This window comes from Alligator mississippiensis, chromosome 6, assembly GCF_030867095.1.
Source record: "Alligator mississippiensis isolate rAllMis1 chromosome 6, rAllMis1, whole genome shotgun sequence".
In the NCBI taxonomy this organism is placed as follows: Eukaryota; Metazoa; Chordata; order Crocodylia; family Alligatoridae; genus Alligator; species Alligator mississippiensis.
In genome coordinates, this window is record NC_081829.1 from 18173076 (window position 1) to 18188272 (window position 15197).

At 52.4% G+C, this 15197-nt stretch overlaps 1 protein-coding gene across 2 annotated transcripts in view; it reads left to right on the forward strand.

The window, feature by feature from the left end:
- LOC102575804 (transmembrane protein 150A) overlaps nucleotides 1–14968 on the forward strand; it is a 29227-nt gene extending 14259 nt beyond the window's left edge. For both annotated transcript variants that reach the window (XM_006272341.4, XM_019489393.2), the window contains exons 3-7: nucleotides 476–547; nucleotides 3422–3489; nucleotides 4010–4137; nucleotides 7484–7661; nucleotides 12582–14968. In XM_006272341.4, the coding sequence (XP_006272403.2) occupies nucleotides 476–547; nucleotides 3422–3489; nucleotides 4010–4137; nucleotides 7484–7661; nucleotides 12582–12826 (691 nt within the window). In that variant the 3' untranslated portion in view covers nucleotides 12827–14968. The remainder of the gene's footprint in view (nucleotides 1–475; nucleotides 548–3421; nucleotides 3490–4009; nucleotides 4138–7483; nucleotides 7662–12581) is intronic.
- The last annotated feature ends 229 nt before the right edge of the window (nucleotides 14969–15197 follow it).

Sequence of the window (15197 nt, forward strand, 5' to 3'; positions counted from 1 at the left end):
GTCAATTCTGGATTGGCCTCGTCAGCTGCCTTTGGACCAACACATGAGGCAGTCATGGAAGGCAGTCATGCTTGTCTGTGGGGATTGTCCAACGATGATGACTAGGGACATGTATTAAGAACTGGCAAACTGGGCTGGGTGAGAGAAGACCTGACTTGAACCCTAACCCAAGGCTTAAACCACCCAGAAGCTTTGACCAAGGTACAGGGCAAGTCTCTAGCAGCGGGGAAAGTGACTTGACTATTTGAAAACATGCTTGGTGAAGCATACTTCCTTCTAGGAGAAGAGGTGTCAAACTGCCACGAGTGGACCATGGCTCTTCCTGGAGCATTGCTGGTACAAGCCTCATCAGAACGCTGGGATCCGCAGGGCATCTGAGCCCTGGGGCACCTGGGCATCCAAGAGTTTCTCGTTCCTTGTTTTGGGTCAGCATGTCCTGGCCACAGATCTGACTTGCTTGTTTTTATTTCCCCAGGATTTATAACCAGTCCTGTGGTCTGGATGGACCTGTCTCATGCTGCACTCTGGATCACATTCCCCTCGTCAGGTAAGAGCTAATGCTCCCCAGTGCCAAGTGAAGGGGTCCTGGGGGCACGCACCCATGTCCTGTTCCTGTGACTGTGAGTAGTTGCATTCACAGGGCTCAAACTCTGCCCAGCTACCTTGCTGCTGCCTTTCCCTCTGGCTTGAGGGTCCTCATTCTGGGCTGCAAGTGCCAGGTGCTGGTTACACTCAAGCTTAAAGCCCTTCTCCCTCCAGCAAGTTGAAAGGGAGTGAGAGGCATGAGTCAGCGGGAGGAGAGGAAAGGTTTCCTGGGTGTTTCTATAATTCCACACCTCTGATGAGGATCCCCCTGCAGCTGATCTCACTGCCTGGGGAGACCACTGTGGCCGATCCCACGACAGCTGATCGTTACGGCCAATCACTGCAGCCACTTGCAGGATCAACTGGTACTTCCTCCTGTCCCTGCCCATTGCCTAAGCAGTGAGCGTGGCTGGTCAGGGGGTGCACTGGGGCTCTCAGGGGGTGCATGTGTACTCCCTATGCATTGCCACTGCTCTGGGGACAGTAAGCCTGTTCCTGCCAGCGTAGCAGAGACTGGAATGAACTGTCCTGGCTGGCACAGGCTGGGCTGCATATGTCCCAGTGCCGGCATGACATGGGAATTTGGGATTGGATACACTTTGGAGCAGAGCCTTGGAGAGTATTTTGAAGGGGGACCTGTTGTTCTAAGGCAAGAGGGACCATGCTATGACCGTGTCTGGTTTTGCAGTGGTGGGGTGATCCTGTATTGCAGGGGTGTGTGGCTAGGAGGATGGTTGGGTGTCAGGGCTGGGGCATCTGCTGGGCAGGTTCACCTGCTACAGGGTCAGTACGACATTTGGCAGAGGGCCACATTTCTGAGAAGGGGGTATGGGGAGGATTATCTCTGTCCAAGACCTGGGCTGAGCATGGGGCTGTGGGGATGCAGCTCTGCAGAGCTGGAGGGTCTAGGTTGGGACTGTGATGGATCTCCCTGCAACGGTTTCCCCAGGCCCGTGGCACAGAGCAGCCCCATTCTGGATTGGGAGCAGGTGTTTCGTTCAGCTGAGGACATGTACATTGAGCCCTCTGCTGTGTTGGTTGGGCGGGCGGGGGCGGGGTGGTAGGGAGGTCTATAACACCCATCCTTCCTGCACTGTGACAAGATATTGCAGGGAACCATGCACTCCCAGATGGCTGGCATTGGCATCTCTGGGGTTAGGGCAGTAGGCTGGATGGCTGAGGAAATGCAGAGGATTGGAGCCCAGTGGGAAGCCAGGATATAGAACAGGGTCAGCAAAGGAAGGGATGAGGGGAGTGTTAGAGAAAGGAATCTTAGATTTAGGTGCAGGGGTGGCAGGGGAGAGGAATGTGAGAGTCCTGGGGGCTGGAGGCAGCAGGGAGCAGGTGCACCGCTGCTGTTTTGCTGGGAGAGGAGAAATGAAGAGCTGGGAGAGGGTTCTCTGCTCCATCAGCATCTGAAAGATAAAAGTCTCTGCAAGCTGGAGCCCTCTGGCAGGGGAGGCAGCACTCCCAGCCAGGGCTGCAGAGTGTCCCTGAGTGCATGTGCATCTTTGGCTGGTTAGTGCGCACACTGAGCAGGTCTGTGTGGGGATGCAGTGTATAAGTGCATGTGCATGCATTCAGGCTCAGGGCTGAGGAGAGGCTGGGTAAGGAGTTCAGGAGGTGAATGGTTTGGCAGAAGTTAGCACCTGGCAGGTGGCATGTACTCCATGAGAGCTGCTCTCTGTCTAAGGCAGGGTCTGTGGAAGGTGCGTCTAGTGAGGTGGGTCATAGCAAGGCGAGTTGGGTGTGTGAGCAGCTGGAACTTTGTCCTTGTGGTGGGGAGGAGGCACCCACAGTTTCTGCGGCAGCATGGGGAGGCGTTGGGGGCTGGTGGGGTGTGTGGAGCATGGGCTCTGGCTGCCAGGTTCCTGCTGGCAGCAGGGGAAAGGTTTGAGTGGCCACTCCAGCTCTGCTAGAAGCCAGAGACAGTCCCCAGCCCCACACATCCCAGCATGGCCCTGGGCCACTACTAAGCTCAGCTGCTGCTGAGGAAGCCATTATGCTAACCTCTCCACCTATATGCTCTGCAAAGGAGTCTGAGCTGGAGCAAGCAGGGTGGCCTGGTGCTGGGGTGAGGGACGAGCTATTGTTTCAGCACCCATGGGGGCAGCAGGTATAAAGGGGTGTGCAGGGAAGTGCCTGTCTGCCTGTGTCAGCCTGAATCCAAGTGCCATGCTCCTCCAGGGCAGAGTGGCAACATGGTGTCTGCACCCCTCTCTCCTCCTGAACTCATGAGTGTTGGTGAACAGAAGAGAAGTGGGTGAGTAGAGCAGCTAGGGTCCTAATGCAGTGTCCCTGCCTCACACCATGGGGTAATTGGAGGCAATGAGGAGGGGCAGCACAGGTAGCTGTTGCTCTTGGCCTTTCCCATCTGGTTTAGAAACTACTGGCTGGAGGGGGTGCAGACCAGGCCAGAACACTACCTCTTTGAAGGGGGTGGTGTAGCTTGTAGTAAAAGGTCTCTGCCAAGGCTCACTCTACAAACATGGCATGTTGGGGCCTGGCTGTAGCTTGGAGTCCAAACCAAGTGCATATGCTGTCCTGCTCCAGCTTCCATATGTCCTGAGCGACCCAGTCCAATGTGACCTGGTGGAGCCTGCAGCTGGGTGACAGTGCATGTGATCTTGGATCTAGCCTGCAGGTGTGCACCTGGGCAGCGAGGCCAGGGTTGGAAGGGCATCACCTCCAGTAGCAGCAATGGCTCCAGCAGGCCTGATGCCCATCATCCCTGTGTGCTGTGGGTGGCTGTGCACCTTGTTGCCATGCTGCTACATGTTATGAGTTTCAAAGGTTGGGTGCCAAGCATTTTACAGCCCCTGTCTTCTCTCTGCAGTAAGTGTGGCACCCTTCCCCCTGAAAGTTGCTTCTTCAGCCTCATCTGCAGCCTGGGCTCATTCATGGGTAAGTCTAATTTTGGGAATGCAAACAGAGTCATTTGGATGGCTCCAGCAGGGCTACCTTTCCAGTGTGCTGGGCTACACACACGCCCTAGCCAAGCTTACTGCTGATGGGGGGGCAAGGACAGGGCATCCATTGACCCAGCAGCTGCTTGCTGTGCTCTTGCTTGAGGCAGGCCTTGCGTGCAGGACTCGGAAGAGCTAACCCAGACATGCATGCTGCAACACCGAAGCCAAGGGCCAAGGAGAACCAGGAGTGCTGTAGTCATTTGGGCCTAAGACTTCAGCCTGGGGCATCTTAGCAAGATCCAGAAGACCAAATGCAGGACTCTGCCTGAGGGAGTGGGTGGGTGGGCAAAAGCCAGGCTCTTGCTCCTCTGCATGAATGAAGAGGACCTAGCTGCTCTGCCCAGATGCTCTTGCCCCTTTGGCTGGCTCTGGCAGGGCACTGGAGGGTCTCACTTGTGAAAGCAAGAGGCTTGTGCTGGTGATACAGCATTCAGTGGTTCTTGTTTCCCTTGTAGTGATACTCGTTGGCCTGCTGAGATATGCGCATGTCATCGAGTGCTGTGGGCCATCCCTCGTCAACACCCTGGGCCTAGCAGCAGGCTGGATCTGTGCTGCTGGCCTCACCATGGTTGGCAACTTCCAGGTAAGACTCCTTCTCTGGGAATAGGCACTGGAGAGGCTTGACAGCTTGGGAGAAGGCTTTGGAAATAGAAGAAGGATTTAGTTGTTCCAGAGTTGGGTGATGCAGGCTTCCTCGTAGACCTTAGTAGATCCATGTGCTGTACAAGCAGGCTGGACATGATCAATCAGTTGAAGGCATTGCCAAGAGAGAGCCCAGATTCCCTCCCTTGCGTTATACCAGTGACCCCAAGAACAGTGAGGCTGAAGAACCCATGCAGGTTTCACTCACTTCCCAACTCTGCTCGGCGTGTTTTGGGTTGGATGGTGAAAGCAGTCCTGTTAACTTCACTCCCTGATGTAGGGCACTAGCCTGCTTCCAGTTGGCAGGGTTCCCAGCACCAAGGGGGAGGTGGGTGCTTTTTTTTAACCTCCCATTTTCATGTATTACTCCAAGCAAGTATTTCTATTTCCCTGGGCTCTGAAATTCGCCTTTGTGTTTGCACACTCTTAATTCTGGGCCCAGACTCAGCTGCCAGCCTTAGTTCATCCCTTATCTTGTAAAACAAATACCTGGGCAATAACATTAGCTAGACATCTGTCATCTTGTCACCAAGCCCCCCCTGCCTCCTCAGGGGCTGTAAGAAAATCTGTCCCAGGTACGCACAATTGTTTGAGTTACCTGGCTCTTCAGGGCTTTAAAAGCTCAGTCTGCAAGTTTTGCTGAGGTGATGGCTTTACATTTATTCTGGGCAGAGATAGCGAGGGCTGTGTGAGGCTGAGGTAGGGAGCAAACTCGCTCTGAAGCTTGCAAAGTTGCCACCCTCTGAGAAGTACTGAGGGCTGCTACTGCTCCCCTGTGGAGCGCCTTTCCTCTCAGCTGGGACTGGGCACAGGGACTTCACAAACCAACTGCTTTGGGCCACAGATGTTAGCAAGTCACAGTCCAAGGTCAGGTCACTGATGCAATGTTTGGGATGGCTGAGCCCTGGGATCTGGGTTTTTTTCCACTGTGTACTTTCATCGGTCATGCTGGGTAGATAAGGAGGTATCCTGGATAAGTGAATCCTGTCACCAGGTGCCTGCCAGCTCTCTGCTCATCTCATATCTGCTTCCCACGCCATGTTTGTCACAGTCCATTGACTTAGACAGAGCAGCGTTGTGGGGAAGAGGCAAACAGCTCTCTGGAGTTCACAGCTAGTGGGAAGTGAGAGGTGTTGGCAAGGCAAGGGGGAGTCTTCCAGCTGGTGTGAGCTGTGGAGGTGCAGGCTCTTGAGCAGGCCAGAGGGGCTGAGCGCTCAGTGAGTAGGGTAAGGGGAGTCCACATGAAGCTGGCTAAGGAGGGCAGCTCTGAACAGGAGATGTTGGAACTGGGGGGCCAGTGGAAAGGATTTGGAGCTGGAGCAGCATGACTGTTCCCCCTGTACATGCTGGCACGTGGGGAGATGACTTATGGGTGCAGGGGGGCAGAAGAAGGCAGCTCCGGCTAAAGGGCATTTTGCAGTGCAGGAAAATCTCTTGGCAAGGCCGACTTACTGCCTGCAGGCCTCAATCCCCCAGTGGGTGGAGTCAGTGAGAGCTGGAGCCCAGGGGTCCGGCACTTTTCCCACAGTGCTCCTGTGGATCTGCTGGGGCAGGACCACTTCCCCTTGGCACAGCACCCCCCCCCCATGTGAAGTTCCTGGGGGTTCCCACTACCCCTCCTAGGGCACAGGCACAGAGAGGCTACCATGGGGTTACTCTGCATCTGCTTGCTTTTGCGACTGAGCCCTGGGTCTGGCTGACAGGTGAAAGGGTGAATTGAGGAAGCAGTGGTCCAGGTCCCAGTGTGGAGGAAGTGGTCACCAGCTCAGGGGCTCTAGTTCTGTAAGGTTAATGCACCTCCAAAGAAGAGGAATGCTTTGTGGGGGTGGGTCCTGGACTAGGAGCTGGTGCTTGATTCCCAGCTCAGTCCCAGACTCCTTGTGCTACCTCAGGCAAGTCACTTAGACACTCTGCCTCAGTTTCTCCATCTGTACAGCAAGGCAGTGGTAGTGCCCTTCCTCCCTGTGAGGAACAGCAATTTGACTGAGAGGCATCCAGATACACCAAGGGAATGAGGGCCTACAAGGCAGCTTGATTCATGGGGCAGTGAGCTGGGGATCCCCCTGACCCGTTCTCTTCCCCTGGGGGTCCTCCCAGCTCTCTCTCTGCTCCTGGGAGCCCGGGGTGTGAGTGTGCAGCCCTCCAGCCCATGGAAGCAACTTGCTTCCCCTTTGCAGAGAGGTGCAGGTGAATTAGATGTCTGCTCTATCCCTGCGGCCGGCCAGGCCTGGATGTTTGCTCCTGCTGGTGCCAGGAAACGTGTCTGGGCAGACGCTGCTTTTTCGTGGTGTCTGGTTTTCTCGGCTTCCATTAAGACCACAGAATGGGGGGAGCATTTTCCTAAACAAAGAACTATACCAGCCTTGACAATCCAGCTGATTGGCGTGCAGGACAGGCTTGCAGCAGCGGGCTGAGTGACCGGTTGCCTGCCCAGAGCAGCTGGTTTCCCCTCTTTTCCTTTCACAATAGTTTCCAGCTCCTCTGCCCAGGACAGTGCTCCAGACACTGCCTTCTGAGGTCAAAGCTGTGGTGGCTTCAGCCTTGCCCTAACTTGCTTGCTTAATCCAAACCGGCAGGCAGCCCAGTGTGTCTGTCGAGGTGGGGTTCAAGTAGTAGGGCTGGTTACATACAGATGCAGGGCACCCTCTGCTGGAGGGAACAGTGCCTGATTCACGGAGCATATGCCTTCCAGCTAAAGCTGAGAGATCTCACCCGGCTCTGGAGACAGGACATGTGCCTTCGTGATGGCATCTTAGCCAGGCTGGAGAGATGGTTGGGCCTGATGGATGTTCCCCTGCTCAATCCACTCAAAGTGGCAGCTGGAAGTGTAAACCAAGGTCCTGATCCCAACATCTCTGAACATGAGATTAGATCCAAGGGACTAGGGACCCCTTGGCTAGCAGGGAGAGGGTTCTCCCTCCCCCTTGCTATATCAATTCAAATTCAGGGCATCTTAGACCTTAAGCTTCATGTGAGAGGGAGGGAAATTCTTGGTATGTCTGAGCCCTGAACCTGATGTACCATGTCCCATTTCCCCCCCTCCTCCCTCACTCTGTTTATCTGGCTGCATTGTGGGCCTGGCATCCCGAGTCTCACAGTACAAAGAAAATTGGGCTTGTGAATGGCACAGCGGAGCCTGAGTGTACTGACAGAGGATGTGGCACCAGTTTGAGCCCCGCAGCGTAAAGCCAGAAGTGGGTGGCTGGGGGCCAGAGAGGGCAGTGTGTGGACTGTCCAAGGGGCTTCAGGCTCTGTGTGCCCTCAGCCCGATGGTTTCTCTCTCTCAGGTGGACCATGCCAAGGTGCTGCATTACATTGGCGCGGGCGTAGCCTTCCCCACCAGCATGCTCTTCCTGTTCCTGCAGTCAGTTCTGACTTACCGCATGGCAAAGACCCGGAGGCATTACTGGACCGGCCACTTGCGCAGTGTCCTCACTGCTCTGGCCTTCATCACCCTTGTCTTCAGTATCCTTTCCCAGCATCAGCACCTGGGTAAGAAGTGTGTGGGTGTCAAGTGTGTGCAAACAACCAGCTGGAGCCAAGCAAGCTGCAGGGCTGGATAACAAGACTGGTGTATGTGTGCGTGTGGGGGGGAATGTCCTTGCTCACCTGCTGAGCTGTGCAAAGCAGCCCACCTTGACCTAGCACAGCATGTACCACCCTTGTCTGCCACACAGTGACAAGGAGAATCAGCACCAGAAAGGAGGTGTGGGCAAGTGAGAAGAGGTGTTGTCAGCTGGGATTAGAAGTGTGGTAGAGACTCAAGGTTGAGTAGAGGTACAACAGGTCTGCCCTAGGGTGCTGGTAGATGTGCGAGGAGGCTGCTCCAACACACTAATTACTGGAGCGTGCTAATTGGAGCACTCCAGCAGCCTCTGCATCTCATATATCAGCATCTCTGTGCTTCAAAATGGCAACAGGAGTGCTTTAACTAAAGCTCACTCGATGAACTTTAGTTAAAGCACCCCCACTGCCATTTTGAAGCACAGGAATGCTGATACATGAGACCCTGTGTGTGCTTTAATTAGGTAGCAGGAGCTCCAATGAGGCTAAAGAAAGACTTGCTGGCTCTTCAGGGGCAGTCTAGATCTGTGGTCTTTGCATGTGTTTGCTGGTTGGTGGTGGACTATGGGGCCATTGAGCAGTACAATTCCATGGGTTTCTCCATCATACCCGTAAAATGCAGTTTCTGCCTTGGTGTTGTCTCACTGAGCCGCTGACAGCATTTTGCATCTGGCTTCAAGCAGGCTACACAGAGCACTTGAGCACTGTCAGTGCTCCAGTCTAGTTGGTAATGTGGCAGCATGGTCTGACACACTGCACGTAGGCTCTGGTATTTTCCTCAGTGCAGATTCAAATCCCACTACTGTGAAGACACAACCTTCCTTTATTTCAGAGTCTAAACCCTTTGGAGCAGGGACAGCTTTGTGTTGTGCTTGTCCAGCCTCGTGCACACCAAGGTCTTGGCTGTGGCTGAGGCACTGGTGCAACATAAATAAGAGGTTGCAGTGTGTTTGACCCTTGGCCCTGACCAAGTCAGCCACCTGAGAAGTCTATAGGTCACTGTATTGAAAATCTAGGGCTAAAGGAGGGAGGAGGGAAAGGCTATAAATGTCAAGTGCAAACACCAGAAGGAAACCCAACTAGGGAGCTAAATTAGAGACATGAATATAGGGAAAAGTAACACAGGCTTGGTGAGAGAGGCAGTGTGTGGGCAGCTAAATTAGCAGGCATGAGGGTTTGCAAACAAAGCAATGGAGGAGGGGGTGTTGAGACTAAGGGGAAGTTGTGTTCCCTGGAAGAAAAGCCATTAGTGTCTGGGCTGACCCAGCTGAGGCTTATTTGGACTGAGGTCATGGATAAAATGGGAAAGGAAGGTGAAGGCTCTGTGTGGCTCTAGAGCCCCTGGCAATATGAAAGGGAGAGGAGGCCTGTGCAAGAACCATGGGGAGTCTGGCTCCTCAGAGGTGCTGACTGAGAGAAGAGTGGCTGCAGGCATGGATGGATCTAGGATTTTGAAAAAGGAGGTGAAGATGGTGTGGTGCAGCATTACATATGATACAATGTATTTTTCTCCAGTTAAAGAGAAACTAGAAAACTCACTAATATGCTAGGTGCCACTGATATATTATTCTTTTAAGATGAAAGCAAAAATCAAATATAACTATAGGAATGTGCATTAATTTGCTAGATTATATATAAAGTTTGAAAACACAATAATCTAGGCAAAATAGTCAAAAGGTATTGTCTTATTATTCCTGTAGTCAGCATAGTTAAATGTACACCTCTTATTCACATTTGTAAAACAACATCTAGCCTTCTTGAACATCTTGACAGTGTATCCATCACTTCACTGTCAGTCATTTCCATAAGTGAGTTAAAGTTACCATACATGAATTAAGGTTTTTAGCTAGGACTAAAAATAATATGCAAGGCTGTGAAACAGAAGGGAGATATTTCCAGGAATGGCTAACAGACAGCAAGATTGAGGAAGAAAGCATAAATTAATTAATAGAACATCAAGACTATTTAAAAAGAAGAGAGGGTCATTAGCACCTGAGATTAGCAGGAATCGGGTATATTACAATGAACCATGAAATCAGTTGATTTCCTCAGTGCTGCCTGAATAGAAATGCTGTCTCTCCCAGGCAGTTGGCTATAAAGTTTGAGTGGAGCAGGAATCAAAAGGGGTGCACCACTGCACACCCCCCCCCCCCATATCTGCCCTTGGATGCGGGCATGGTGGTTTCAGTTGTGATGCATATCCATCTGGCTGATGGGATCAGAAGATTGCTCAGGCAGGACAGATAGCTGTGAAGTAGGTCTGTCTGGCCAGTGATCACACTGGGTTTGAAATGCTGAGGTTCCTTACAAAGGGCAGAATATTGAATCCCATGGGTTGCAAGAACATTGGCTGGGTGCAGGGAGGAGTTTGGATACTTAGGGAGGGGCTGGGATCCAAGTTCAGTTAGTAGAATCCAGAGTGGCTAAAATGCAGGTAAAGTCAGGCTGGCAAAGCACAGAAATAGAAGGAGATGGCAGGGCATTTAGGGACGTGAGAATGGGGAGGAAGGCTGTGGTCATTGTCCACACACTGTGGTGACTGGTGGTCTATAAATACCTGGAGAGAGAGGACAGCCAGTGAAAGGGGCACTTGGAAAGCAAATAGATTTCTGTGGAGGTTACAGACCCTGGGGTGTGTGAGGTCACCAACCTATGGGGGATTGGCCCATATCCAGAAGGAGTAAAGGTGACTGATTGAGGCCCAGCAGTGTCTGTGGGGAGTTCACACATGAGCCAGAGGTCCGGATCCTCTCTTGCTCCCAGTGGTTGGTCCCCCTCTAGGACAAAGTTGTGACGCATGAAACCTTTGGATAGAACCGTGGGCTCTTCCTGGAAGAAAAAGCAATGGCAGTAACCAGTTGAGACTTGCAAACACTTTATCAAATAAATAACTGCTGGGGTTTTTTTAAGAAAGCACGTCATGAGAAGACTTATTTGCTGCCAAGTGGAGAACTGTTGGGGATAAGAAAGGAACAGCTTCTGGGAAATCCTTTCCCTCTTATCTTTCACAGCAAGAGGGTGCAGGTCTGGGCATCTGGTCCCCCAGGATGGAACGCAGGGTGCAAAGTAGCACAGAAAAAAGGCAGCAAAGTTAACTCCTCAGAGGATCTGAAAGTAATAAATTCCTCTGCTGTCCTAACTCACCCACAGAAACTGGGAAGGGAACTAAGAATGTGCTTGGAGAGATCCGTGTGGATTCTGGAGGGCTGGGAAGTGTGTGGCAGAGCTTTGTGACTGGGAGGAACCAGGGTGTTGGCAGTCAGTGGGCTTGTTGAGCTGGCATGGTGGGTCTCTGGAAGGGTGCCATGAAAAGCCCCTTGTTAGGAGGCAGCAGGGCAGGACAAAGAAGGTTGAGTATGAGACTTATTCTGAGGACTGTGGGTTCAGGCCCTGCCCTGGGTGAGCTTTGAAATGCTTTGGGGACCCTGGTTTGGTAGCAAGGAGCATTTGTTTAGAACTTGTCCACTGGTCACTAAACTTGCCTTAAGTCCTTCTAGGCTGTAAATGCCTGCCTTGGGAGATGGAAGCTGGTGGGTGTGTTGCACTGTAGAACTTGTGTATGAGAAAGGAAGGGGGTAAATCAGAAGAGGAGGAGGCTGCAGGAGAACTGGTTTAGCAGCAAGAAGATAAAGGTGAGACAGAGGTGGAGAGCAGTCAGGAGTAGAGTACTCAGACCAGAGCAGGGCCCAGCCTTAGTCTGAGGAACTGGGGCTTAGGGCTGCAAACAAATGGAAGAGGCAACCAGAGCAGGTGACCATATGTTGTACAAAGGACCCCTGACATGGAAAAGGAGTGTAGGAAGAACCCAAGGTAGGAGCTTTCCAAGGGACTGGAGGGAGTTGGGCATCCAGTTCCTCCTGAAACTCAGTGGGAAGTGGGTGCCTAGTTCCCACAGGGAATGTGCAGATCTCTACCTGGGGCCAGCCACATGATCTTGGTGGCGAAGGGCCAGAGGATCCCTGCTGCAGATAGAGATTGCCCTGATGCGTGCGTCTCATGGGGTGGTAGGCAAGTGTGAGATTCCAAACTTGATTGTTCCTTGCATACTAGTACCTGCTTGACAATAGACTTTGTGCTGGGAGGATCAGGCCGAGATGATCATTAACACCCTTGGCTGTGCATGAGAGTCCCTCTCCGCCCCTGCCATGGGAGACTTCTGTTGGCATGCAGGAGTTCATAGGTTGATAATCAACCCACTAGGACCTTTGCTGGTAAATTCGCTCCAAAAGGCAGCTGGACGTTCCAGTTCAGCACCTCTGTAAACTGCCCTGTCAATAACTAACTTAATGAGGGGGAGGGAGTGGGGGGAGAGATGGGATGGTGCTCCTCAGAGGCTGGACCCCTACGCAGGCAGTCCTTGCTGGGACTGGAGGATACTGGTGGTTGTGTTGTTCTTCATGCCCACTAGTTGCATCTGATCCAGGGCATGGTCCTGCCTCCAGGCAAGTGAATGGGGACTTCTGCCCCTGTTACTAATGGGAACAGGATTAAGATCAGCTTCCAAGTAGAGTGAGCTGGCTCTGCCGCTGGCTGAGTAATCCGGGGCTGGGGGATGAGGGCTGCATCCCCTGCTGCTTTGGGGCTATATATCCATCCTGGGGACTGGTTCTGGGGGTAGGGGAAGGAGTCGGGTATTTCTGGTACCCAGGTGCTGTGCTGATTTCCTGCAGAGGCTGTCAGCACATCTTACACTAACTTGGGCCTGTCCCCATGCAGTCTGTCTTCCTGGGTGCCCGGTGCAGCTGCCTGCACCCTTCCCCCTGGGCAGAGATGCTTTGCCTGGCTGTCTGTGGCTGGTTTCCTTGACTCTGGCACCCCCAGGTGGCGTGTTCTTCGTCCAGGAGAGCTTTGTGCTCCAGCATGTGGCCGCCCTCTGCGAGTGGGTGTTCATCATAGATGTCCTGGTCTTCTACGGTACCTTCACATTTGAGTTTGGAGCCATTTCCACGGAAACCTTCCTGGTCCTCCTGAAAGCCAGTCGGGCTCCAAAAAGCTACAAAGCTGACAGCAGCACATCGAGCACGCCTCACATCCACAGCCACTCGGAGAGCCTGGCCATGATTTGAGGGGAAACTGCTCCATGCGGTCTCAGCCTGTGAGTGCCAGGGAGCTGGCCAGGGGCTTTCAGCGAGACCAGAAATCCAGACACTGCCAGCAATTCTCTTGCCTTGAACATATCCAGAAGCCAAGTGGCCTCCCACAGTGTGTTGTGCGTGGGTGTTTGGCTGACTGGGGCCCTGACCCCAGCTTTCCCTCGCATGAGTCATGCAGACAGCATTACAAACTTACTTCCCACACTTCCATGGTATCATCACCAGCAGCTTTTTTACAGGAAAGAAGAAACATCTACTTCCCCCATACCAAAGAGGTCTCCATGCAGGGGCAGGGAGGCACTGAACAGGATGAAAGGTGGTAGGATCCAATTGACTCCCCAGTCAGCTCAATATGTGAGGGGACTCAATGTGCCTTTCCTGGGTCTGTGGTGGTGAGAGGAAGACAATCGCCTTTGAGGAGGCACATGCCATTCCCCGCAGTGAAGGGGATGGCATCTGCCCTCAGAGATGACCCATTTCTGTTCTATTAGGGGAAGGCTTCTCTGAGGACCAGAGACAGTACAAGAGGACAAGTTGGCCAGTTCCTTCTCTGCTAAGATACCAAATTCCTTTGGACCAGCCAGGCCTGTTTTTGTTTGATGTTGAGAAATCGCATCCCCTCCCTGCCTGGCTAGCCTGAGCAGTGGGGACATAATGATTAGTAAACAAAGCGTCAGATCTATCCAGATGGATTGAAGGTGGCCAGACAGTTCGACCCAAAAAGTACAGATGCCTTAATTTTTCTTCCTGCAGATGTGTGTTTTTTTTACTATCATTATTTTTAATATACAATATCAGAGCAGTCTGAGCAGACCCCAAGTGCCTATGGCAAAGGTGGAATCACTTGCTGTTTTGGTTCTTAGATGGGCTTCCACCCTATGGATCAAGCCGTGAGGGCTTATCCTGGCTGGTTGCTTTCTGAAGATTAAGTGAACATCATAGAGAAAGTAGTCCTTGTAAAGAGCCCTTCAAGGGTATCAGCCATTCTGGAGCTAGGGTGGAGGCAGCACTTTAATTCTAGGGGCCCTGTTTCCAAGGGCTCTGACTTCTCAGGAACCCCCCCCCCCCCCCAATCCTGCCATGCTTCCTGTGTGTTCTCAGCCCAAAGGAGAATCATTAGACCAAGTTTAATCTTCCATGAGGCCTTCTCTGAATTCTTGCCACAGTCCTCCTCTACCTCCCTCTGCACGTATCAGAATATCCTTTTTATATTACAATAGTGCCCAGAAGCCCTGCTGTGCTAGGTGTTGTATGTGCACACTGGAGAGTTGGCAGGGATTTGGCCAGTTCTGACACTACACATCACATATCAAGTCCTCAGAGGAAAGGACAATTCTACCCTTCTGCATTGTTGCATGGTTGAATTTGTCAGTCATGGTTCTGCACCGTAGTATAGAGGAGTGCTCTTTGCAGCTGTTAGGCAATTCAGCTTCTCTATCCACCTCCCTGGGATAAGATCAGTTATTACCCTTCCTACATCACAGGTGAGGGAAACTGAGGCATAACAAGGTATAGTATCCACCCCAACACAACGTAGGAAGGTCCTGGCAGACCCAGCCATGACTCTCAGCACGAGACCCCTGTCTTATCTTGCCTGTCACCAAATGTGCCTTTGACCCATTTTTGGAAATGGTCTGTTCAGGCATGCTGTGACTGTGGCTGTGACTAGAAATTGCACCCCACACACACAGTGGTGCTTCTTCACCTCACTGATTTGCAGCCCAGGGCTATCTTGCTCTTCCCAGGTAGCACAGCCTAACTCAGGACAAGAATAAAGCCAGCCAGAGCTACCAAATGTCAGTGGTTGCCCTAGACTGATCCTTGCGCAGGTTTCCTGGGACACAGGAGGAGAATCCAGGTGGATCAGCCTCAGCTGTGTGAGTGAATAGAAAGGATGAAGTGTATTTCTCCCCTCCCCACCCTTGCCCCTTGACAGGGGCTTTTGCCGCTGTGGTTGTGTGTGTTCACTTGGCTGCGTTTCCTGATTTGTCCACCTTTCACATGGATTGGTCTGCAAATGTGCCAGTGCTCACAGTGGAGAAATTATATATGTATGTAAAGAATCTATATAGAGAGAGACATACATTTGCAATAATAAAATTAAAAATCAGCCAAGCATGAGGAGCTCACTTCCTTGGGGAGGAATGCCCTAGCGCAGCAGAGGCGGGGAGCTGGGGCAGGTGCAGCAGGATATGAGACTCCAGCCTCCGGCAGTGGTTCCCAGGCTGTGTGGCTGGTAGTCCAACGCCAGCTGGCTTTGTTTCCAACCCTAGCACCCACTGGAAAGCCCCAGCTTTAAGTATTGCTTAAGCCACTTAAGGGCACGAGTCCCGTTGGGAGTCCC